The 26,607-nt window shown below is 36.3% G+C and overlaps 1 protein-coding gene across 7 annotated transcripts in view; it reads right to left on the minus strand.

Annotated features, from left to right (window-relative positions):
* Window positions 1-26,607, minus strand: part of ZBBX (zinc finger B-box domain containing) — a 107,533-nt gene that overhangs the window by 72,435 nt on the left and 8,491 nt on the right. For 6 of the 7 annotated variants that reach the window (XM_068547399.1, XM_068547397.1, XM_068547398.1 and 3 more), the window contains 5 exons: window positions 23,401-23,514; window positions 20,880-20,970; window positions 14,533-14,581; window positions 13,546-13,655; window positions 7,251-7,346 (listed from right to left, as the gene is read on the minus strand). In XM_068547399.1, the coding sequence (XP_068403500.1) occupies window positions 7,251-7,346; window positions 13,546-13,655; window positions 14,533-14,581; window positions 20,880-20,970; window positions 23,401-23,495 (441 nt within the window). In that variant the 5' untranslated portion in view covers window positions 23,496-23,514. The remainder of the gene's footprint in view (window positions 1-7,250; window positions 7,347-13,545; window positions 13,656-14,532; window positions 14,582-20,879; window positions 20,971-23,400; window positions 23,515-26,607) is intronic. The other variant, XM_068547400.1, reaches the window with a different exon arrangement.

Genomic DNA, 26,607 nt, shown 5'->3' on the forward strand with positions numbered 1-26,607 from the left:
TGGGAAGAGAAGTGAGATAATTGGTCAAAGGTAAACAAAGACCCGGACTAACTGCTCTGTACAAACGATTTAACCATCTCTTTACTACACTCCTCCTCATTAGGGAGGACGCCCACACCCTTTCTCTCCAGGTGTGTATTTCTGCCTTGCTTCTGTCTTAAATAAACAAACAGTTTCTCTGTGTTCTCCCCCACATGTCTCACTGTGTCTCTAATAATAAACTTTGTACCTGTTTTTACAGTTTTTGCCTCCTTAAGACATTGATTTTTCACATGGGGCAAGAGCCAGGGGAACTTTGCTTCTAGCCTCTAGCCCCTGGTGGCTAGGATTCCTGGTTTTCATTCAGGCTACCCAGGTTCGATTCCTGGGCAGGGAACTGTCTGCTGTCTCTCTGAGATCAAGATGGAGCTTAACCTCTCAATTGTTTCACATTCTTAAAATATATACTCTATTCCTAGAGCAAATTGTTATTTTGCTTTTCTGATGAATCCACATTTACAGATAGTCTTAGTACAAATTTATTCCCTAAAAATCGGCTTTACCATAGGGCCAACTCTGAATTTTCCATGAAGGTTGAAGTAAAAGGTATCCATAAATAAAGGACTTGACCAAAGTTTTTGTCTGCTGTTAGGATCAAAAGAAAGAAAGAAAAAAGTCAACTTCAGGCCAGCTGAAAGGTAAAGAAACAAAGGACAGGCATTTCCATATAGCAGACACCAGAAAGGAAAACAGGGTTTGAGTAGAAGTCCCCATATAAATACATGAAGAAACAGGAGAAAACTAAATATTTATAGGATGGAAGAAAATTGCAGCAGAGAAACTCACAACAGAATCATGTTTCAAATCCAGTTCTGCTCATTATATTTCTAAAAACAGATACGAAATTTGCATGAGTAGTACAAAAATGTCAATGGTATAAAGAACTACTCATTGCAAGCTAGTTAGGAATCAAATCCTGGAAGTGTGAAATTCATGTGACTAAAGTTTATTGCTTATTCCAGCATCATTTCAGTATAACTTTAAGTAGAACTTAAAGGACCCTTAGATTTACCTTTCCTCTAAAGGTCTAATGGAAACCACAGGTTTTATTAATCAAAGATTTATGTGTTATTATTCCTCCTTGACACATAAGGGATAATAAAAAAATAAGCAAGTACCTGGACACAGGCCTCGGATTATAAATGCAATTTACTATTCAATAGACAGTAAATGTCAAATAAAAGTAATCTGGACTCAATATTTAGTACTATCATAAAGTAACGTGAGAGTAACAAAATAAAACACACTTAATGCCATTAAACTATTTAAAAATAAGACAATACAGCATATAAATGTAATAGCTAAAAAAATAATATATTGTCAAAAATTTTAAATCACTTGATATTAAGAAAAATAACAAAATGTGTTCTCAGCCTTTCAAATTTTATTACAACGTTAAAAATTCTATTTAGAGAGCAATCTTAAAAGTGAGCCAGAATAGCAACAAGAAAACAACGTAGGAAATTCACACCTGCAATCTGCTTTCTATTTGCAGTTTTGATGCCATATAATTATGCACTATATTAATTATCTTAGCAAGTACTTACTATTGTTTTCAACTAATATTACATGTATAATGCATCCAGATGAGTTAGCTGCTTTTAGCAATTATGCATATTTGAGATACATGAAGAACAAATGATTTAATACGCAATGATTTGAATAAGATTTTTAGGCATAGCAGAATAAACTCACTAATAAATAACAATCAATAATTTGTCATTCGTTTTCTTATACATGGTAATGCTACTACTATGTATAAGTAGTACATCACAATTGACAATTTTTATCCCATAAATACCAATGAACATAAAATATAGTAAAAAAAAAAAGAAAAAACTACTGTAAAATTTGTCAGACTCCATGAAAAACCTGTAAGATAATATGGGTAGCACCTGCAAATTATAAAGACTCCTCAAATAATCAGCATCAATGTGATTGATTAAAGGTTCAGACATGTGGTTAGACTAACGATTTTTTTTTAAACAACACACATTTATTATCTCATGAGTTCCATGAGTCAGAGTCTAGTTCCAGCTTAACTGGATGCTCTGCTCAAGATCTTAGAAGGCTGCAGGCAAGGTGTGGGCCAGGCTGCATTCCTTCCTGAGTTTGGGGTTCTCTTCCAAGCTCACAAGGTTGTTGACAGAATGCAGTTCCTGAGGCTACAGGACTGAAGTTCTGGTTTTCTTGCTTGCTGCCAGCCTGAGGCTGCTCTCTGTTCCTAGAGGCTGCCCACACTTTCTTGCTATGTGGCCCTCTCCCTCCCCCAGGCCCTCTCACTACAGGGCAGGTTACTTCTTTAAGGCCAAAAAGAGGATCTCTCTGACCTCAGGGAGGGCCTCGGTCTCCCTTTTAAGAGCTTTCATGTGATTAAGCCAGGTCCACCCAGAATCAGCTCCTTTTTGATAACTCAAAATCAACTTATTTGGAACCATAATTACATCTGCAAAACCCCTTGACCTTTGTCATATTCTATTGGCAAGTCACAGGTTCTCAGACTAATGATCTTTATGGTCCCCTCTAATATTGAGCTTCTATTATTTTCTATTTGGATAAGGAAGAAGTCTGTATTTTTCTAAAATTTTACCTCACTGTATTTTTCACAAAAGTCTTCCAAAATATGTATTACTATAATACTTTTTAAAACATCCCTAAAACCAAAAGTAACCATTTCATTAATTCTTTAGAGTCATTATCATTAAAATACTTTGTTTTCTAGATTCTAAATTTAGATGGTCTAAGAACTGCATTGAATTTTTACAAATATTATATCCTGACTAATAAAACCTAATGCATGGAGCACCTGCTATGAGCAGAATACTTTTATATTTGTTGTCATTTAATCAGATCCTCACAACATCTCTACAAGCTTCTGAGCTTGCATATATGAGTTTTATCTTAAAGATTCTTTTAGCATAAATATAACAGAAACACCCTCTTTTCCCTTTGAGATGAATTCAGGCCACCTCTGCATTAAACCCTAGCACTGCATCTTCCTTCTCCACTGCATCTGTAAGTCTGTCACTTGATTCTGTAATATACTCCCTGAACCACTAATGTTTCTTCCAATTCTTCACTGGTGGTAACAGAAGCCCTGCTCTTACTTTTCTACACACTTTTCAAATGTAGTCTTTTCCCTTTCCCTAGCTTTTCCTAGTACTGGTATCTAAAAATATCATCATCACAGTTATGGTTTCACTGAAGTGCAGGTTATTAAAATGTCCCATATTTAAAATATGTCTCACATTTTGAAACTGTCTTCTCAAAAATCCTTATCAACATTTCTCCAAGGAAGATATAAAATGGTCATAAGCACATGAAAAGATGTTCAACATAATTAGTAATCGGGAAAATGCAAATGAAAACCGTAATGAGATACTACTTCACTCCCACTAGGTCAAAAAGTGAGATTAATAACTGTTGGCTAGGGCACAGAGAAATCAGAACTTTCATATTCTGTTGACAGGTGTGAAATGGAGCAGCCACTTTGGAAAACACTCTGGCAGTTCCTCAAACAATTAAATATTAGAGTTACCATACAACCCAGCAAGTCCACTACTAGAGATATAGCAACAAAAAATTAAAACATATGCCCACAAAAAGCTGTCCATAAATATTCAGAGCAGCATTATTCATAATGGCCGAAAGGTGGAAACAGCCAAATGTCCATCAGACAATGAATGGATAAACAAAATGTGATATATCCATACAATGGAACGTTATTTGGCCATAAATAAATGAAGCACAGATACATGCCACAACATGGATGAAACTTGAAAACATTATACTAAGTAAAGGCAGCTAGTCAAAAAGACCACATATTGTATGATTCAATTTATATTAAATATCTAGAATGGGCTAATCCCTAGAGACAGAAAGTAGGTAAGTCGTTGCCAGGGGATTGCAGGGAGGATGGTAGAGGGGGATGGGAAATGCGTATTTTTTAAATTGAGATACAGTTGCTGTACCATATTATATAAGTTACAGGTGTACAAAAAAAAATCTCATGACTTTGACAGTTACCAAAGTGGTGGAAAACTGAAAATGCTATGGCTGGTTAATGAGGGCTAAAGAGAAAGAGGTATCCACTCACTGCTGAACAATGGCCATCAGGCCAAGACACAACAGCATCAAGAACCTTACCTTAACGCACAGGGAAGAATGATGGAAACAAGAAGAAAAAAAGCAAGATGACTGAAAAAAAAAACACAAAGGGCTAAACAGTGCACAGAAATAATAAGAAAATGGCAGATAGCTAATGGGACAATTGATTAAATTCAAGATGGGATGGCAGAGAATGGATAAGGCCATGATAGAGGAGCAAAAATAAAGTACTAACCGGAAGAGCAAATCTCTGAGGATGAATGTGTAGCGACACATATTACATCAGCTAGTTGAGACCTCCTATTAACTGTTCTAACAGCTACTGGTCAACATAATGGGCAGGAGTCACCAATATATAGTGAGACTCTGTCCACTGTACGCTTTACTAAGATCGGAAGGAGTAGGTTATACATTCTGAAATAGCTACCTTTAAAATAACTATTTTTTTTATTTTAAAATTTTAGTTGAATAAAATAAAGGGTCAAATTTACTTGAATTATCTAAAAAAAGATAGCTCCTTCAAAGTATTTCATTATTTAGCAATCTGGGTACATAAAATGATGTCATATACAAAGAGAGTAGTAACCATGTATGTTTAGCTCCCAAAACAGGTGGTCTCTGTTTGCTCTTTTCTAAGGGTCAGCCTCACAATCTGACCTCCCCAGCAGACAATGAACTTCCCAGGAAAATCCTCAAGATAGCACCAAGTAGCAACTTTGGTCTCCACAGACTAGAGGGCAATCCAGAGGAGTAACATAAATACAGAAGATATATAGTTATTTATCATTATTTAACTTTAAAATATATACATAAGAGAATTCCCCTATTTGAAAAAAACTCTCAAGGATTCATTATTACTTGCTATGCTCTTTGATTTGTATACATATCATGAAATTCATTTATGTTAATTTCTAGAGATGACTGCATCTTCTACAATTAGAAATTCACTAGGAACTTAAATACCATTCAACTATTTCTGGCTTACCAACCTTTCCTCCCCTGCAACCAAAACTAGAAAATGTGATGCTGGGATGAGATGAAGCTTACACTCAGTAAATATTAATTCTCTCACTTCAGCATCAATTCCACATTTAGAATTTTATAAGAATATAATTTACAAAAATCATGTTCTTCTATGCTAAGATATCGAATATATCCATTTTAATGACATTAACATGGAATAGAAAAACACTCAAGGTTTACTATACATATGCTATGTCACATTACTTTTAGTAAGCATGATTTGACCCATGTCATATCTGCCTCTGGATTACAATAAACCATATCATGGCAAAGTTTGACTGTGTTTTGAAATTGAATGTGGGCGGGGGGAAGGACTGAGAGAAGCAGAAAGGGAAAGAGGTCTGGAAGAGAGAGGGGAAGGAAGGGAGAGAGAAAAGAGAATCAGACTTAGATAAATCTTGAAGGTCAAATACTGAAGTTGAGGGTAGGAGCCATGTCTGATTCTTCTTTGTACCCTCCACACCAGCTAGCACAGTGCCTAAATTCACTGAGCAGTAATTCAGAAAATGTGCTGAATAAATCATTGAATGGAAAATTCTAACAAGAATTCACAGTGGGATAATTACACTCTTTACCCTTACAGTGGCGTGCCTTTAGTTAAATTCTATATTATTTGCATATTGGCAATTACACTCACTTTTGTATACATTAATTTTCATTTCCTATGACTGTCCGGTCTTAGGATACTTCCTGAGGCAGGGGAGTAGTTGGTGGATTTCTTTTTGTTTTCCCTCCATCACTTCTGCCAGAAGGCTCTAAACACTGACTAGCCACTCAAAAGTTAACAGATTTGGGCTTCCCTGGTGGCGCAGTGGTTGAGAATCTGCCTGCCAATGCAGGGGACACGGGTTCGAGCCCTGGTCCGGGAAGATCCCACATGCCGCGGAGCAACTGGGCCCGTGAGCCACAACTACTGAGCCTGCGCGTCTGGAGCCTGTGCTCCGCAGCAAGAGAGGCCGCGGCAGTGAGAGGCCCGCGCACCGCGATGAAGAGTGGCCCCCGCTCGCCGCAACTAGAGAAAGCCCTCGCACAGAAACAAAGACCCAACACAGCCATAAATTAAATAAATAAATAAAAATAAATAAATAAATAAACAGGAGCTGTTGTTTAAAAAAAAAAAGTTAACAGACTTCGGTAAATACTGATAAAAGTAAGGTCAGTTTTATGCTTTGTGGTTATCATGACTTGGGTCATCAGCATCTGTGAGAGCTACCAATATTTATATATGTTGAAGCAACATGTAAAGGTTGAAGTCTACCAGTGATCTTTCTAAATACAGATAATATCAATATTAAAATTTACAAGATAATATTTAATCCTTCGATCCATTATACAAGGTACTCGATTCTCACTTTTATTTCCGGGTCCTTAAGAGGAGGATCCTAGGGTTATTCATCTGTGTGGGGTCACTGCCTAGCACTGACCCTGCACAACGAATGAAATCTATGACAAAACAATGCATCATCATCAAACGTAACTGGTATAATGTTATATCAATATTTAACCATATTTATTGTTTAAGTATTAGACTCTTAAAGCCATCTGACAGGGTTTGAGTTTAGGCATTTCAAAAGACAACAACTATATGAGGATAAATAAAAGTTTGTGATATGTAGGAGGAAAAGTAGAAACTTGAGAGATAAGCTTATTTAAAAAATAGTGGGGGAGGACAAATAAAAGACAAATTTTTTTTAAATAAACATGAGAAGAAAACAAGAGATTTCTATTTATAAACTAGATAGAAATAATACTTAAATCATGTGTTCATTTGAAACCACAATAGATAAAAATATTGTCTAATTTTTAAATGTCAAGTTCACAGATAGAATGTATAATGTAAAAACTCTAATCAAGCTAAGTGTTTCAGGAGCTATATTAAAGCACAGTTTAAACAGCAAAATAAAATCCAGATTAGCATTCAGTAAAATCATTTTAAGTTATATGTAAAGATTGTAGATAATAGAATTTTACAAATTAATGCAAATCATCCTAAATTCTAGATAATTAAACATGTTTTATATGTCTTTGTGTTGAAACATTTTATAAATACACTACAAGTAAAGCGTTTTAAAAAGTCATACCTGCAAAAGAGTTGTTCTATGGAGTTTCAGTGCCCCCTTTTGATGAATTTTAGCAAAGCATCCTGAACAATAATCTTCTCCACATTCAAGGCATACCTTAAAAGATATTGAAAAATCATACAATCTTATAAAATATGACTTTGAGAAAATATGTGCATAAAAAATTCATTGCTCTCATCTTTACTTCTCCAGTTACACACCTAGATGTCAGCAGAATTGAGAAGCCCAAGGAAACAGGACATTTGTCCCAGTTAAGATGTAACTCTGAGAAAAATTAACTTGTAAACTTTCATTACTCTCATAGCAAAATAAATATAATAGCTGTAAGTAGGTTTTAGATATATGTGTTAGGTGCATGTATGTATGTACAATTTCTGAATAAATCACTAAAAAAACGGCAACCTCAGATCAAACTTCTTAACCTGGTAAAAATTAACAGCAATATCTCTGGGTCAAAATTATTTCATTATGAGTTCTTTTATCTTTCTGTATGGATTTACATGACACAATTAGTTTCAAAGGATGTGTATACTATTTGTCTCCAAAAATTCCCACAGTCTTCTTTGAATGGCACTACTTCACTGGTGATTCTCAAAATGTGATTGTAAAAGCATTCTTAGAAGATTCCTCAAAGGAAAAAAAAGTATAAGAAAAAAACTGGATGGATGTTCATCAACATGTCAGCAATGTTTATGACTGGCGAGATGATTACAGACAAGTGTATATTTGTCATGCAAGTTCTCTGTGGTGCTAAAATGTCACTCTTTAAATTTGCGGATAAGTTGGAAAATGTGATATACCTCTACCTATGATGGTGCCAAGCAAGGGTGAAAGTGAGAAAAGGAAATGGAATTTTTACTGCAAGAGTATTTACTACTGTGCAGACGTACAGCCACTCTAACACCCTTTACAGTATGATAAAAATTAGTGCAAATGGTTAGTAGCCCCCATTTTCTTGAGTTTGGCCTAGGTTGAGGACATCCAGTAGTACAAATAAGAAAGCATGAGGCCTGGAGAGAGACAGTCAGGAAGTCTGTGCCAAGGAGCTCACACTCCCTTTAGCTCTCTTTCATTTCCTCTCCCTTTAGGGTGCCCGCCGCCCTTCTTCCCCTCCTTCCTCTCCCCTCTCTCGAGGTATAATAAGCATAACGCAGCTGGGGCAGACTGGGGAGAGACAAACCAGGTTCTTCTGCCTTGTACGGGTCACTGGTGACCTGATGCGCAATTCAGTGACACTTCTCAAACTGTACCACGCATACACATCTCCTGGGATTTCCTTACAGTGCACACGCTGGTTTGGGAAGTCTGGAATGGAACCCAAGATCCTGCGTTCTAACAAGCTCCCAGGTGATGCCCATGCAGCTGCTGGGTGCAGACCACACAAGGAGTAAGAAGGCACTAGAGTGTATTGGATGAAGAAAAGGAGACTAAACTTAGGGGGGTATAAATTAAGAGTTTGGGATTAACAGATACACACTACTATATATGAAACAGATAACCAACAAGGACCTACTGTATAGCACAGAGAACTATTCTCAATATTTTTAATAACCTATAAGGGAAAAGAATCTGAAAAAGAATATATATACAGGGCTTTCCTGGTGGCGCAATGGTTGAGAATCTGCCTGCCAGTGCAGGGGACACGGGTTCGAGCCCTGGTCTGGGAAGATCCCACATTCCGCGGAGCAACTAGGCCCGTGAGCCACAACTACTGAGCCTGCGCGTCTGGAGCCTGTGCTCCGCAACAAGAGAGGCCGCGATGGTGAGAGGCCCGCGCACCGTGATGAAGAGTGGCCCCCGCTTGCCGCAACTAGAGAAAGCCCTCGCACAGAAACGAAGACCCCACACAGCCAAAAATTAATTAATTAATTAATTAATTTTTTAAGAAAAGACTATATATACATATATAGATATCTAGCACTTTGCTGTATACCTGAAATTAACACAACATTGTAACTCAACCGTACTTCAATAAAAAAAAATTAAATAAAACTCAATAAGAGTCCATTAATTTTTAAAAATTGTATTGCAAGTTCCCACATGATGATGCAGTTACCTACAATAATGTAGCCATGTTTATTAAATATGCAATGATTAGGACAATACTCCAAAAATAGGTTAAAAGAGTAAGAAGTTGTATATAACCAAAATGAAACTAAAAAGAAAGGGTCAAATAACAATAACAATATCCACAACATTCAGGGAGCACTTACTCATTGTTCTAAGGGCTCCGTATGTTCCATCTCATTTAGTCCTCACAATAGCCCCATAAGGTTAGCATGACCATTGTACCTCCATTGTGAAGATGAGGCAACAAAGGAACATAATGATTGAGAATTTGTCCAGTCATACAGCTAACGGAGCCAGGATTTCAACCCCAGAGCCTGGTTCAAAGCTTAAGCTCTTACCCATGACCCACATTACTAATAATCATTGACCATTAATTTCAGTATTAATCATTTATTAGAAAACCTTCATAAAATCTGCAATAAAATAAATCCAAAATGTCAAATGATTGCATGGTCTGGTATTTATCAAAATCCAAATGTATTTTTCAAATGTGATTATAGCTACACAGAACTGGATTTATAATTTTAGTGGAAGAAAAATAAATACTATCCCTAGTATGGGAACTAATCCTAGCCTTTCAACTCCTGTTTCAAGAGCTATAGTCTCTTAGAGAAATGATGATACAAACATTATCTAAATCCATAATTTTTAAGTGCAAAATTAAAAGCTATAATTTCACATACACATATGGAAGTATTATTGTATTAACGTAGACTTCAAAATGTATTCTACAACATGTCAGCTAATATTTTAATGAATTTCTCATAAATGTTCGGCACCATTTTTACAATGTAATATAGAGGACTGAGAGTCAGTTTCAGCATATAATTCTAAGCCAAATATTTGCTAACAATAGACTTTCAATGAAAGTAGCCAAACGGATGTTATACTGGAAGATCAAAGCTGGAGTCACAGAGTAAGCTTATATATTTTGTTATACAAGCACATTTGGATTTAAATTGGGTTAAAATGACCGCCAACTGGAAAATCTTTTTAGGTAGTTTGTATAACTGGCAGGAACATACTAAAAATGTAGATAAGGACGCCATTCCACCACAGATGTTTCTTTGACGATGGAATACGAAAGTGCTGTTTTAGCAAAGATCTTTTTAATTTGTTCAAGGCTAGATCACTTATGCTAAGCCTTCAGAACCATTTGAGTTAATTAAATTATCCACATTTGCCAAATTAATATGTAATTTTTAACTATCCATTTCACTTTTGTTATGTAGAAGCAGCCTAAAGCCACTGGAATTTCTTTTAAAAATAAGAAATCTGCAAATTTGGGGTTTTATTTTTACCACCAACATATATGAATGCAACACATATAAAATGTGCCAACAACAAAAGGCATACAATTTACTATCTCTTCTCAATGCGCTAGGCACAATGCTAAATACTTCACATGCATTAACCATTATCCTCAATAACTTTGAGGTCGTTATACTACTGTTACCCGTCTTATCCCATTTTACAAATGAGAAGACAGAAACAAAAGAATTACGTCATTTGCTGAAGTTCACATAGCTAACAACAGGTAAAGCTGAGATTCAAACCCCCAAAATGTAAGCTCTTACTCCCCACCTCCCATCCCTGTACAATTTTCCCTGATTAAGGTCCTGTCATAGGATATAGAAAGGCTGACTCTGATTATCCAGTCAGCATGACCATCTAGAATGATGGAAGCTAAGAACACCAGGTAACCTCAGAGTTCAACACTATAGAGTTCATTACATCTACCAAGCTTGAATTTTTAAATAACTTTTTGTGCTTTTAACAAGTATCATGGGATATTATTTTCATTTCAAATCAAAGAACATCTTTTCTTAAAATCTTAGTAAATTCTTTAAGAATGGTTAGGGCCTAAACCCTGACTTCTATTTACAACAGTTTTCAGGCAAATCAGTTTTGTAATCACTGCACGCTTCGTCACTCTCATCTGCTTTCCAGCCAAGGCACATGCCATTTATACTGTCCGGGAATGTCATTTGCTTGCTTTTCCTTCTCTCTGGAAAAACAGAGCCTTTATTTCCAAGTCAGATCTTATCTACATATGCCATATTGTTTGAATTCCATGGCCTTTAAAAAGTGCTCAGGGCTTCCCTGGTGGCGCAGTGGTTGAGACTCTGCCTGCCAATGCAGGGGACACGGGTTCGAGCCCTGGTCTGGGAAGATCCCACATGCCGCGGAGCAACTGGGCCCGTGAGCCACAACTACTGAGCCTGCGCGTCTGGAGCCTGTGCTCCGCAACAAGAGAGGCCGCGACAGTGAGAGGCCCGCGCACCGCGATGAAGAGTGGCCCCTGCTCGCCGCAACTGGAGAAAGCCCTAGCACAGAAACGAAGACCCAACACAGCCAAAAATTAATTAATTAGTTAATTAATTAATTAATTTTTAAAAAAATGCAACTGTGGGGAAAAAAAACTTAAAAAAAAAAAGTGCTCAACATAGAAGAGGATTAATAAGAAATATTGACTCATAGCTCCTATGCAAATACTTTCTCAGATCAACAGTGGACTCCAACAATTCAATTCTGCCTTAAGACCCTTTTAGCCTTCATACTTCAAACTTCAGGAATATTAGCATTTGTTTATATTTTCTAAACTTTTCTGGATAGGTATAACTTGTTAAAATTCCACCATCATATCAAGTAAGGAGAAAAATAGTATGATGTATGATGTAAAAGTAAGAGCATGATACCAAGAGCCAGGGTTTTACATTTAATATTATTAGTGCTTTATTAGACTTAAAGCACTCTAACTCTCTGAGCTCAGTTAAAACTGCCATGAAATAAGGCTAGTAATACAATCTTAAACCAGAAGTGATTATAACTAAATTCTCTGAAACGTAATAAATCTTAGTTATAGTGATCCACAAACTTTAGTTATAATCATTAAATTCTTTGGGGGAAAACTGCTTCCTAGGTATGTATAATATTTTAAATGCAAAATATATTGGATATCTTCCTTTCAGTTAGCTTCAATGATAACAGTGTTTTCAATAACAGAAACGCTTTAAAGAAATGACTCATTCAACAAACATTTGTTGAGTACCTATTAAATTGCAGGCATAATTCAAGGTGGTGAGCACACAGCAGGGAACAAAAGTAAATCCCTACTCTCATGAAATTTACATTGTAGGGGAGTGGAAAATAAACAAATAAACATAAACTAAAGGGTGATAAATGTTATGTAGATGAAGGAGGCAGCTTCACAAAACTATAGTCATCTCAGCTGTTGCTATTTTATAAAGAGCTGTCAGGACAGGCAATGTTTGAGTTGACCTTTATTGATATGAGGAGACCTTGGGGGGAGAAAATTTGATGGGGAAATATTAATAGTTGAATTTTGAACACATTAAATTAGTGATTTTGGTTAGAGATCCAAGTAGAAGTGTTGATTAGGCAGTCTGAGTTGAAAGTTCAGGGGAGAGATATGAGTTAAAGAGGTAAATTTGGGAACCATCAAAATAAAGATGGGCTTTAAAGCCAAGAGAGTAGATGAAACTACCTAAAGAACAAGTATAAACAGACTAGAAAAGAGGCCTGAGGACTAAGCCCTGTGGCACTCCAGCGCTAAGGGGTCAAGAATACAGAAAAACAACAAAGCCTTACACAGAAAAATACATACCATACGATTCCATTTATATAAATTTCAATAGGTTTAGCACCACTACATGTATGCTGCTAAAAATCAGAATAGTAGTTGGCTTTGTAGTGGGAGTTAATTGGAAAAGGCACAAGGGAACCTTCTGGGGTATTCTATTATCTTGATGGGGGTGTATACATTTAAGATTTGTCCATTTCGCAGTAGGTAAATTATACCTCAATAAAAAAAAAAAAAGAGAGAGAGAGAGAGAACGGGAGGAGATAATGTGATGACAGCAAGTGTAGACAACTCTTTAGAAATGTTACTAAAAGGGGTACAGGGGGAGATGTGGGGATCAAAGAAGAATTTCTGTTCCAGTTTTGGTTCGGGAAATACTGCAGCATGTTCTTGTGCTGATAGGCACGATCCAAGGGAGAGAGGACAAGAGTTAGGTGGTGACTTTAAACAAGAATGAGAGGATGAGATTCAGGGCATCGTGTAGCATTGGCCTTTCCTGGCAGCCTGCACACTTCACCCTTAGTAACGGTCATGAAGGAAAAGACATGGCTACCAAGCAGGTTAAGTTGGGACAGGTGTATGAGCCCACGTGAAAGTCTGATCTTATTCCAGTGTACGTACTAGCAGAGCGGCTTTGTTCTCACACTGCCCACAAACCTTCCCTTTTATCTTGGGTTTTTCATGTTCAGAAGAATTTGCCATTTTATAATTAGATGGTTGTTTCACTGGCTCTGAAAGGGAAAAAAAAGACCAATCACATTAAAATACGATGTTCAGTTTTCTGATTGATAAAGGAAATTATGCACATTTCTAAATTCTCAAACAGTATATAAATGTTAGTTGCCCAACAAGAATGGTATGTAGCCAAGTCTAATCTTCCCAGTAGACTAGGGAGCCCACAGTCCCCCTCCCACCCACTGTGACCACAGGGCCACACATATCCACCCATATCCATTGTGCTGTAAACTCAGTTGAACTGGACATGTAAAATTACAGAATGTTAAAAACTATGCTTTGGATAGAATTCCCATAGCATTCTGCCCCATCTCTGGATCAAACTAAAGCCCACACAGAACAACTTCTATAATAAATGTTATATACATTTTTATAATTTGTTCTATCAAATTATCTTAACTATCCAAATTAAATGTTTATCCTCTATTTTAAAAATCTTATTTCTTTTAGAATTACTGTAAATTCAAATTTTATTTTTGGTTTTTGCTATTTTCAAATACTGTATTAAACTATAAAGCAGTTTTCAATATTCTTTTAATTTCCCAGAGTAAAATTTCAATCTATAATTTTATACTGCTAAAATTTTCTTCCTAGAGTTTAAGGAACAATGCTATCTATGAAAGTTCTCACTTTTCAAAAATACTATTATTATGATCATATCCTAAGTTGATTTGTGACATAAAATAAGCACCCCTCCCCAAAATACAGATAAAATATATTTTGAGTGTCAAAGAAAACGAGTCACCATTTTTGGGTTTAGAATCTTTATGCTGCATGAACAGTTCTAGCACTTAAATTTTCTATGTAATTCAACTGTGAAAAAAAAAGAAATTATACCTTCAGCATCTAAGAATATAATGGTAAACTGTTTACCTTGAAGCTGCTCCTCCAGTAATTTTAATTTCACTTTTCCAGCAGAAAGCTGTATTAATAAAACAGATTTTGCATGTCAGGTATACAAACTCAAATTAAGTTCCTAATAAAAATATTATAAAGCCATAACATTTTGGTGCATCTTGAACAAAACAAACATTTTGAAAGAATAATGTAATAGGAGAGCTTTAATGCATATATAGGAACTTTAATTAAATCAAGAGAAAATTCATACAAGAAAAATATATTTTGGAAATATATATAAACCAGTTTTTTAAAAAAACATGTCACAAATTATCTTTAAACAAAAATTACGTATCACCATGAAATGACTTTAGGAAAGCACTAGCATTCAAATATTGTAAAGGCTCAGTAAGCCTTTTCTATCTCTGATCTTTCTGAAACACACAAAGCCTGATATTTGTGTAGACTGAATCTAAGCTGAATTCTGACTACGCTATTCTGCTCACATAACTGTAGAAGCTAATATTATTATCTTAATTGCCCAAATTAGAGGACCACATGTTTAAGCGTCATAGGCATAACCTTCAAATATATTATTTGTGATCCCTGACTTTCCCAAGTTGTAGCCAAAAAAATTGAGTAAGTAACAATTATGGATAGGTATTTCAAATAAATAATCACTTAAAATCCTTGGATCTTAAGAGTTTAAGAAACGAAACAGACTCCCCACTTGCACATACTTGCCTTAGTCTTATTAAAACCAACATCTGAAGTACACAGACATTCACGGAGCATGGCGCACACTTACACACACACTGTCAATTCATGCCTCATTTTCAATTTTCAATTTGCATGCTCAATTGCCCAATTTGTACATGAGAATATGAGAACAATGGTTGCCTCTATGTCTATGGCTGTACCAACTGCAGTCATCTTTGAAAATTTAGGCCTAATTATTTTCAGTGAATCTCGTGGTTTTGCTTCAAAAGGGCATTTGTTTGTTCCCATTCTTTAAGGAGCTGCTCAGATGCTATGTACCAAACACAGCAGACAAGAAAATAGAATTGAAATAATCAATTTTTATGTGAACCACACTTTTATTTTTAAACTGGCAGTGTTGTACAAGTTACAGATAATTTAATCTTATTTTTTATAACCAAATTATCCAATACTATTACCTTAATGATACATCTGAATTGCAACATGATCTACGCGTTTATAGGCTATCTGGGCAGAATGGATATACCAAAGCAAAACGAATTCATTATTAGGGACATGTTATACTTTGTTCTTGTTACTGTGAATAATATTTTTCTGCTCTATGAATATAGCCATATTTACTTCAAATGAATCAAACCGCATACAAATATTTCAATGAACAAACTGCTAGCTTACTATTATTAGGCAAATAGAATTTCCTCCTAAGTCTGATTTTTATCTGTTGGGGAAAGAGATGAGGGTGGAGTAGCGCTGGCCCAGGGGTACACACACACACAGGCAAACACCATAAAGATACATATATATGGATATGCATATGTGTGTATATATAAAAACACCAGGAATTCAATATACTGAAGCCTATACCTTATTAACCCACTTATGACTCCACCAGGAGATGCTGAAGGGGTCCTATCAGGAGTCAGGGCAGCTTAGTGTCTCTACCACACAGACATATCATCTGGGCCCTTGGGGTCAGACTATGTTGTATTCATCGGCCTCCCTGGCATTCGCAAATGCCTCCATCCTGCCACTAACGTCCTAATCCACCGTGCTGGGCCCACACTCCTTCCACAAGCCACCTTTTCAAATATCCTCATTCTTAATCCAATTAGCTACTCAACCTTTACCATTCTCCACTACTTGTCCTTCCGTACAGGCTGCTCTGCCCTTCCATGAAGCCCTTTATTAAAGAGTCCTTTAACTATCTTATGCCTTAAAAATTTCCTTAAAATATCTCTTCCAAAAGTTCACAGTAACTGGACCCACCTTTCCTCACACACAACCTTCTCCACAGAACTCTCCAGAGGAAATAGCTCCACTTCTACTCCCTTTCACTCACCAGGAGAGAAGGAAAATGTTCTCCCTGTTTGCCCCTCAGTGCTGCTTCCAGAATACTGTTCCGCTCTCACCATTAGGCGAAGCTGCCTCTACTGAAGGTCCCCACCATCCACTTTTTGCCTTTATCAATACCCAGGATCCTCTTCCACCTGAACCTCAGCAGTCTGTTCAGTATTTCTCTCCAGCACATTTCTGGGTGATAATCGTGGAGACTTTACCGTCCATGTTCACCTGACATCCTGATGCTGAAAACCCTCCGACATGCTGACTACTATGAACGTCTAAGTGCCTCCTCAGCCACCTGACCATTATGACCAAACCTTGGGCCTAAGCAGCAATCTGAATGGCATACTTTCAAAATCCCAAACTCAGAGTGTCTCTGTGCAAACCGCAATCTCCTTACCTCCTTCCTCTTAGACCTCCCATTATCTACCAACCATTGTGATGAAATAATAGCAACTGGGTCCCCTACAAATCCATGCTGAATAAGCCCCATGGGCTCTCATGGCTCTTCAGCAATCCATTCATTCATTTGCTACTAAACCTCAAACATGATTCTCACATGATTTGGCTACTCCAAATCTTCTCCATTCCAAAAAACTCAGATTCACCCCATTTCCTCTTTCCTTAATCTGAACAGATGATCTTGCCTTCAAATTTACTAAGAATGCCAAGGTCTTCCTATTAATATTTTTCCACAGCTTCCTGCCTCACCACCTGTCAAAAGCAACCTCTAAAAATGTACCTTTACTGCCACCTGTTTTCTCTTCCATTTTTCTTGTCTCAGAGAAAATGTGCCCTCCTTCCCTTGGTCAGGCCCTCCTCAAGGAGCTACCTCTTCAAAGCCCTCAGCAACTGGCACCTCTCTCATTTGAATCTTCAACCTTTCTTCCACTAGTGAATCTATCCCTCAGCTACAAATTGGCTCACACCTTCCCCCTGATTCTAAATATATATATATATATATATATATATATATATATATACAGTATTTATATATATAGTATTTGTTTATATATTTTTGTATTATATATATAAAGTCTCCTTGATCCTATTAAAGCCTTGAGAGATCATCCTCTGTTCTCACGTTTACTGAAACTTTAGCCTTTACTCATTGCCACCTGCCTTTCTTTTTCAACCACTTGAAATATATTTTTACATCTGATAACAATCCAACCATCAAATTTATTGTTTTTAAAAATTCTCATTCTCCGTAAATAAACATTTTAATGTGATTTTCAGTTAATATTACAATTGGTTTCACACATATTATCTCACACCTTGCTCAAAACTCTGTGAAGTAGTCAGCAAGTACTGTTATGCATGTTTACAAATATGGTAACAGTAGCCCAAGAAAGGTTACATCATTTGTCTAAAATCACAAAGCTAATGAGATGAGTCAGGATTTTAATCTATATAGTCTAGCAAAGGGTTTCTTGTTCTTGGTACCACTGACATTTTAGGCCAAATAATTCTTTGTTGTGGGGTCTGCCCAGTGCATTGTAGAATGTTCAGCAGCACCCCTGGCTTGTAGCCACTACACACCATTAGCCAAAAAAAATCCCTCTCAGTGGTGATAACTAAAAATGTGTCCAGACTTTGCCAAATGCCTCCTGGGGGACAAAACTGCCCCCTGTTGAGAAACACTGGTCTAAAACTAAACCTAACTTTTTCATTACAAATACGTCAATCAAGGTTGACTTCTCCATTTTTTTTCTAAAAATGTCCTCCTTTACTTTCATCTCCTATGAAATTACATTACTTTGACTCTATTTCTCCCATTATTTCTCTTCTCAGGCTCCCTTTACTGGAGAGCTGGCAAATTATCTTAGAACTAGCCTGAAAGCCTGCATTCCAAATCTTGGCCCTGACCCTTGACGTGAGCAAGTTATTTAACTTTTTTGATGTTAAATTACTTCATTTGTGGAACTGGAAAAAATAACAACTGCCTCTTAAGAGTGATACAAGCACTTAATGAGATAAAACAGGCAAAGCACTGTTGACTGGTATAAAGCAGACAGTGAATAAATATTCAAGTTCTCTTTGCCTCCATATTCTCTGGGCTTTATCCTTCATACCTGCCCTTTATCCTTTACACCTTTCTTATGCTTTTTATAAATTCTTAGGGAGCACATTTACTCTCTCAGCTTCAACTAACACATGAGAATGCAAACAAAACTCTAACATCTTTGAAATTTGCTAAGAGAGTAGAACTTCAATGTTTTTATTTAAAAAAAAAAGGTAAATATGGATGTGTTAATTAACTCGATAGAGGGAATTTACTCACAATGTATATGTATATCAAATCATCGTGTTGTACACTTTAAATAACTTACAATTTTACTTGCCAATTATACAATAAAGCTGGGAAAAGAAAGTAAGAGAGGGAGGGTAGAAGGGAGGGAGAGAAGGAGGAAGCCAACTATCTAGCTCTAAATCTAAACACCAGAATTTTTTTTTCCAGCTGCTTTATTTATTCTACCTCCTAGGCAATTCATCCTGGAATATCAGTTATATATTTGACTTCTTATTTTCCTTTCTCACTGTGTTTTGGGTCCATGTTTCCTTTATATTTCTTCTGCTACGTTCTCATTCAGACTCTTCTCATCTGACCTTTTAATAGACTTATAAATAGTCTCTATGCTTCTGTATCAGTGGTCTCCAAAGTAGCGTGTATGCATGCCTGAGGGAGCTCAGGAAAAGATCAAAGAGAAGAAAAGAAGCATCTATTCATGTTTATATCATCTTTGATTAATTTCCATATTTTGTTTTACAATAAACATGACATATTAGTAAATTAGTATGTATATAAATAAATTATATTTATAAGTAAATTAAAAGTTCATAGATAGAAAGTCCATTCTCAAAATCTATTTTTATTGCTGTGGTACATGATCGAAAGAGTTTGAATATCATTTGCTCTATACTCTACTTACATAAACTTCAAATACACTGGATATTAACAAGATCAACCATCATACATCATTATCTTAAACTTGCTACTCTCCTGCTTCAAAGTTGTCAGGGAATTCTATTCACCCAGTGAAAAAGTCAACACTCCTGAGTCTGGTATTCAGGCCTCCTACCCTCCTGCCCAATCTTATTTCTACTCCCACCTTCTGTAACTCCCCAACCCCCCATGCTTTCATCCTCAATTATGAGGTTTATGGGAATGGGCATTATGACTTATTCATCACTTTTCCTTACAAATATATCTAGTACACTCTCAAATATTTGTAGAGCTAAACTATTATTTCCCAAACACAAATGATTCATACACTACATGGCAAAAATTACATAGTGATTTTTCTTATAAATATTTTCATATGTGCATCATCTTTTACATTAGGTAAGGATATCCTTGAGAACAAGGATAATTCACTATAAGACAAAGAAGGCACTTAATAAATGCTATTGAATAAATAAATCAATAATCACAAAGAGTCAGCACTTTTAATATATTATATTTATAACAACATCTAAAGTATGGAACACTGTCTCAGAAAGATAATGAAAAATGCAAAGTGGATTATAAAACTTTTAATACAAAAATTAAAGAAACATGTCTCAGTAAGAGAATGACACTAAAGAATAAAATGCCTTTTCTAAGCCAAAAAGGTTAGAAGTGCCAAGATGTCTGTAGATGCCAACTGACCCAATGAAAGTTTAATGATAGGTATATAAAAAAGAAAAAGCTATATAAGTTAAAACTTACAAAGTCACAGATTTTGTACTAAAGAATCCAGAAGCAAAACAGTTTTCTTTACATAAGGACACTCATTTGCCTTTAACCTTAAATATTATGTAATGTTATATTTTACAATACACAGTAAAGATAAAGCAATTCTATAGCTGGGAAATTTTAAAGCATTTTCCCTTGGGTATCTTCACATATGGAATCAACAGTTTATGAATAATTATTATTCAAGCAGAACATAAATACATTAAATAAATGTGATATAATAAAAAGGCAGAAAAAAGTCTGTCCTTTGTTATATCAAATAATTTTACTTTCACCTTAATATAGAACTACATAGTTCTATTTCACGTACTTAAAACCAGAACTGAACTGAATGGAAAAATTCAGTTTAGAAAATTCACCTGAAGATGAATTTTTAAAAATCAACTTTCAGATGAAAAACAAAAACATATCCGAATAGTGAAAGTTGCATATTAGCCCATAAAATATAATCGAAATCCAATAACATGCAAAGTTGTTAAAACGAGAATAGGAGGTTCTTAAGTATGGAAGGGAATGCAAGATCTGAAAAAATAATTTATATCTTCTCAGCAAACTGCCTAAGAATCAAATGGTATTTTCTTACCTTAATAACATTTCCTTTATTTTGTGACATCATGCATGATTGATTACCCAATCTGCCCACTTGTCCAGATTTCCAGTGACATCCACTTGACCTTCAATATATATGAACAGAAGACAAAATGTAATTACTAAATATATTTCTCCTTTTAATGAAAACAAATATATTTCCCCTGTTTCAGAAAATGGAAATTCAGTTGTTAACATTTAACAGACCACCACAAAATAAAAATGAAATATCAATAATGCCACAATATCCTCAGTAATTCTAAAATATAGCTCTATTATATTTGGAACTTTTGAGAAGAAATGAATAAAAGTGAAATGTCCAAACACAGATGAAGAATTTCATTTTTTTAGACATTAACAATGACTAAAGATAGCTTTACTGATTTATAGGAAATTTTACAGATTGTCATGCAGTTTTAAAAGCTAAGCGTTCACAAATGTAAAGAGAAAAAGGAAGCAAAACAAGACCCCCCAAAATTCAGCAGATCTACTATGTGATGAATTCCTTATTAAGACTTCAAATTAGCTCCCACAGCAAAAGGTAACAGAGCTTGCAAAGAAGGCAAACTGTTTCGTTTTACAGTTTTCAAAGCACTTTTATTTGAGCCTCACAAAATCTTTTGAAGTCAGCAGAGCAGGGAGGCCAATTCCCATTTTAAACAATAATGAGAGAAAAACTTGCCCAAAGCCACAGAAATAATAAATCATAAAACCAAGATTGGAAAACCAGACTTTCCATCTTCCTGACCAGTAACTGGCAGGTTCTCATTCTGGCTGTGACATTTACTATCTGTGTGACCTTAGAAAAGCATTTAACTATTCTGAAAACCTAGTCAAGCTTTAGAACATTTTTGAAAACATCTAGAAAAGGTTCCTCAACTAATGAAAACTTACTCTTGGGGGCTGATTTCAGGAACTCTGATTCACAGATATATTCATGATCCACTGAGAAGCCCAAACTAAATCCAAATTAGTGAAGGTTTAAAAAAATAAGAAAAAAAAGGAGAAACCAAAAAAACCACAGTAAAAAAAGAGAACTGGCCATTGGATCATTAGGATAAGAGCAGCAAGATACAGAATAAACTTTGTCACCTGGGATGTACTACATTGAGATGACTTTGATTAAACCAATACTCTGGTTATTAGAAAGGTTGTGTGTACAGCTCATGAATACTTTTTCAAAGAGTTAATCTCTAAAGATAAACACTACTAAAACTATAATAAACCTTTGAATTTTCTTTAATGGTTCAGAAGGTACTTCATAGATATTTGATAATCATCATTTTGAATACTAAACAAAAGCAAATTTAATACACAAAGAGTCTGGTAATATTTAGTACCACCAAAAGCATATGAAATATGCCCACTCATTCTCTGTAGGAGAAAGTTATACACTTTTGAAGCCTATTTGAAAGAAATTCTCCAATGTCTACCAAAATGTAAACTGCCATATACTTTGACCTAAAACTACATGGGTGGGAATTTATCCCGTAGGTACTCTTATATATGTAAGCAAAAATATATGTAGAAACATATTCATGGCAGCATATATAATCACAAAATACTGAAAACTTAATAAAGATCTGAAAAATAAATGCTATTATAGCCACACAAAGAAATACTATGCAGCCACTAAAAGAATGAGATCGCTGTGCACTGACGTGGCAAGAGCACTAAGATATATCAAGTAGAAAAGTAGAATGTGAATCCATCCACAGACTTTTATAGATGAACTCATTTTAAAAATGTAAAAGACATGTCAGATACAAACCTACACACAGACACACACACACACACACACATTCAAACACATATATACATAGGCTTGTACAAAGACATTTGTGGGAAGAAACATTTTAATTGTTAAAAGTGGTACTACAAAATGGGCTGGGAGTTAGCCTAAAGTGAAGAAGAGATAATTTTCATTATATAACTATCAGTTATACTTGATTTTAATTACATTTATGTATTATTTTTACAACAAAGCAAAATGCTCGGTAAAATTAGTACAGATATGCAAGCATAATATTAGAGAAGTCTCATTAATAAAATTTCAGCTAAAGCACATTTGCTAAAAATATTTCAAACATACGTGAGGGTCTGAATGATTCTTCTCTACGTGCATGTTAACCCCTGCCCCCCAAAAGTCTTTTAATAAATAAAAATGCCCTACACATAAACTGGCAATCTGCTATTGATGGCAATTTTATGGGAGCAAAGGGCAAGTTCTGCATTGCTGTCCTCAACATTCCAGACTATAACTGGTTCAGAAGAGGAATGTAAGAAAAGAAATAAGAACATGTAAGACCAAATAAGGTTCAGAGGAAAGGGACACAAATAGAAAAAGGAGGGGAAATTTAATATTGCTTGTTCATCAGGAAAAGCCAGAAATGATTCATTCAGGACAGATAGTCATTGGAATGACAATAATATATAAAATAGTTCTTGACATAAGGACTTCAGTTTATAATAAAATTCATTTTATTCCTCTAAAATCCTCTAAAAATGTCACCCACCCTTTTTCATCCTTTTCTTTGCCCCTTGTTGCTTGGAATTCTTGTAGTTTCTTTTCCATCTCTTGGTTCTCCAACTCTAACTGTACTTTCTCCATTCTCAGTTCTTGAGCATTTCTGAATAAGATTTAAATGCAAAATGTTCATTTGGGGTAAACAAACAAACCCCCCAAAAAGAAAAAAAAAGGCACATTAAGTTTATATCATGGTTTGCCCTTAATTAAAATTATGAATAATAAATATGTGAAAAACTATTTTAAATACTTCCTTTGTAGTCTTTGAAATATGGTTTCTAAAGTTAGCATTTGCTTTTTTTTTTTTTTTTTTTTTTTTTTTAAATTTTATTTATTTTATTTTATTTATGGCTGTGTTGGGTCTTGGTTTCTGTGCGAGGGCTCCCTCTAGTTGCGGCAAGCGGGGGGCCACTCTTCATCGCAGTGCGCGCGCCTCTCACCATCGCGGCCTCTCGTTGCGGAGCACAGGCTCCAGACGCGCAGGCTCAGCAACTGTGGCTCACGGGCCTAGTTGCTCTGCGGCATGTGGGATCCCCCCAGGCCAGGGCTCGAACCCGTGTCCCCTGCATTGGCAGGCAGACTCTCAACCACTGCGCCACCAGGGAAGCCCCAGCATTTGCTTTTAATTAATATTCTCCTGAAGCAAGGTATCGCTTTAAATTTTAAACTTGTTTTATTACATTGTTAGAGGTCTCAAATCATAATTCACGTTATACATGAGCTATGTCTTTATATATGTACAAATATCCATGACACACAAATAGAAAATAAAATAAAAATAATTTTCTAATTTTCATACTGTCTTTAAAGGATTCAAGTATTCATACTTTGAATCATAGTGTTTAAAATAACTATTCTGTATGGGCAGAATACACATTTTTGCTAAATTAATCATTTTGGAAAACTTCGATAAATTTCTACCTTTATGCCATGTATGTATAATACAAAAAGAGAAAGAGAGAGAGAGAAAGAGAGAGAAGGGCCTGCTTGGAGCCTATTAGAAAGAAAATACCTATCAAGGGTTTTGGAACAGGAGCCATCAAAGGGATAGATGGGAACTGAGCCAAGCACCACCTATTGTTTCAACTGAAGGAAAGCAACAAGAAGAAAACTTTCTGAGGACAGAGCAGAGCCCCCTTACAGATTCCTGTACAAGAGCTTTCGTAATAATATCTGAAGTTCATCAAGCTTTTGACGCAAGCTATTTTCTTCATTCTACAATTCTGGTCCCTTGTCAGCATTAGTCACTGAGTCTCTCTTTCATAGAAGTAAACCAACCTAGTTCTCTAGCTTTCATTCTCTATCATGAGTTTAAATCTCTTCCTTCGTTATTTCATTAGTATCTTATTATAATCAAGTAGTGTGGGCTACTTGGGTATGTGTGCCATGGCAAGGAACCAAAACAAGAATAATGAAGATAAGAGAGAGAAATAATTGAGAGGTGGTGAGCAATCCACCAAAGAGCAAGCGGGCCAAAGATATGTCCCCAAGTGGACAGTCCAGGAAGATATATGGAAAGTGAGAGGAGGCGAAAACTGTCTAGAGCGTTCAGAGAAGCTGGTGAAGATATTGAGAGAGACAGGCATTATTTTCATTATATCTGTTCCACAAGGAGTAATTCAGCCCCTACTACAAACAAGCACTGTCGTAAGTGATAGGATGTGAGACCCAATGGAGCTTCCATTATAGAAAGGAACGTAGACAAGGATGAAGGTAATTGAAGTATAGTATAATGGTGTTTTCATTGGAGAAGTATAGGGAGATACCTGAGCACACAGAAAGGGCACATACCCAGCCCCTGGGGCCGTAGGAACAGTTCCTGGTGGAAGTGAAGACTAAGCTGAGTCCCAAGGGATGAAAGGACTTAGCCAGTCAAAGGGAGGTGGTGAGAGCAGTGTTCCAGGAAGAAAGAAAAGTGTGGGTACCAGTAGAAAAGAGTGATGTGTGGGTCCAGGAACTAGAAGTTCCATGTGCCCAGACATTGAGTGCAGGACGGGGAGAGTGGCAAGAAATGGAACTGCTGAGGTGGACAGTGGCCAGATTATGAAGAGCTGTGTAGGCCATGATGAGGAATTGGGATTTGTATTCTATGAGCAACAAGAATTTTTAAAAGGTTTTAAGAGAATTGAGACTTGATAATACTTGCACTTTAGAAAGATCACTCTGGCTGTATCATGGAATATTAATCAGAGGGTATAAGGCTGAGAGCAAGGCAGCCAGTTAGGAGACTATCTCAGTAATCCTAATAACAGAGAGACTGTGCTGGTCTGACAGGACGGAGACAGTGGAAAGAAAAATGGGAACATTTGAGAAATATAAGAAAATAGAATTAACTGGACTTGGAGACTGACCAGAAGTAGGTGACTGACCAAGGAAGGGACAAGGAAGGAACCTGAGATAACCCAGGAGCAACCAGGAAGCCAGTGATGCCACTTCCTGAACTAATTCACTCTGGGGTGGGCTGGGGACACAGTTCAGGATTAGTGGCCCAAAGACTCAGTGGCCCACAACACTTTCCACATGGCCTCCAGAGGAAGAGTTCAAAAGCACACATGTGATTGTGTCACTTGTTTGCTTACAAAACTTTTGACGTTTTGAAAGTCCCCACTATGGTAGAGGAAGGGGGTGCGACTGAAAAAAAGCAACTGGCCTACTGACCAAGTGGTCAAGTTGATGGTGCAATTCCGTGGGTCTGGAACAAAATAAAAGATTCTTCCTGGAGACAGCCTTAGACACAGAGCCAGAAGGGCAACTAAAGTTGATCCCACAGGGACCGTGTCAACACAACAAATCCAAGAGGCAGAAACAGCCCACAGAAATGGTGTGGAGGCTGGAAAAGAGTAGAGAGGAATTGGAGAACACCAAAACGTAAGACAACATTAAGACAATTGTTGAGACAATGTCAAATAAGAAAGACGTGGAACAAGGAAAGGGCAAGAAAAGAAACTCCAGAGCAATTACCATAGAATGGGTGTTCCCGCCCTAGTTTCTATGGGCTGTGGTTCATGCGTGGACCAGGGAGACATGCAGGCCAGGGAACAGTGATTCCCCCTCATCTCCAAGGTAAATCCCAAACTCCTTAGTGTGGCATAGAAGTTAATTTATTAGCTACATGAATTGCCGTTCTCACCAATTTTGTTCTATTAATCTTAGTGAACTGGATATGTCTGAAAGTCCCCAGACTATGTGTCTGCGT

Source organism: Eschrichtius robustus, chromosome 6 (genome assembly GCF_028021215.1).
Source record: "Eschrichtius robustus isolate mEscRob2 chromosome 6, mEscRob2.pri, whole genome shotgun sequence".
In the NCBI taxonomy this organism is placed as follows: Eukaryota; Metazoa; Chordata; class Mammalia; order Artiodactyla; family Eschrichtiidae; genus Eschrichtius; species Eschrichtius robustus.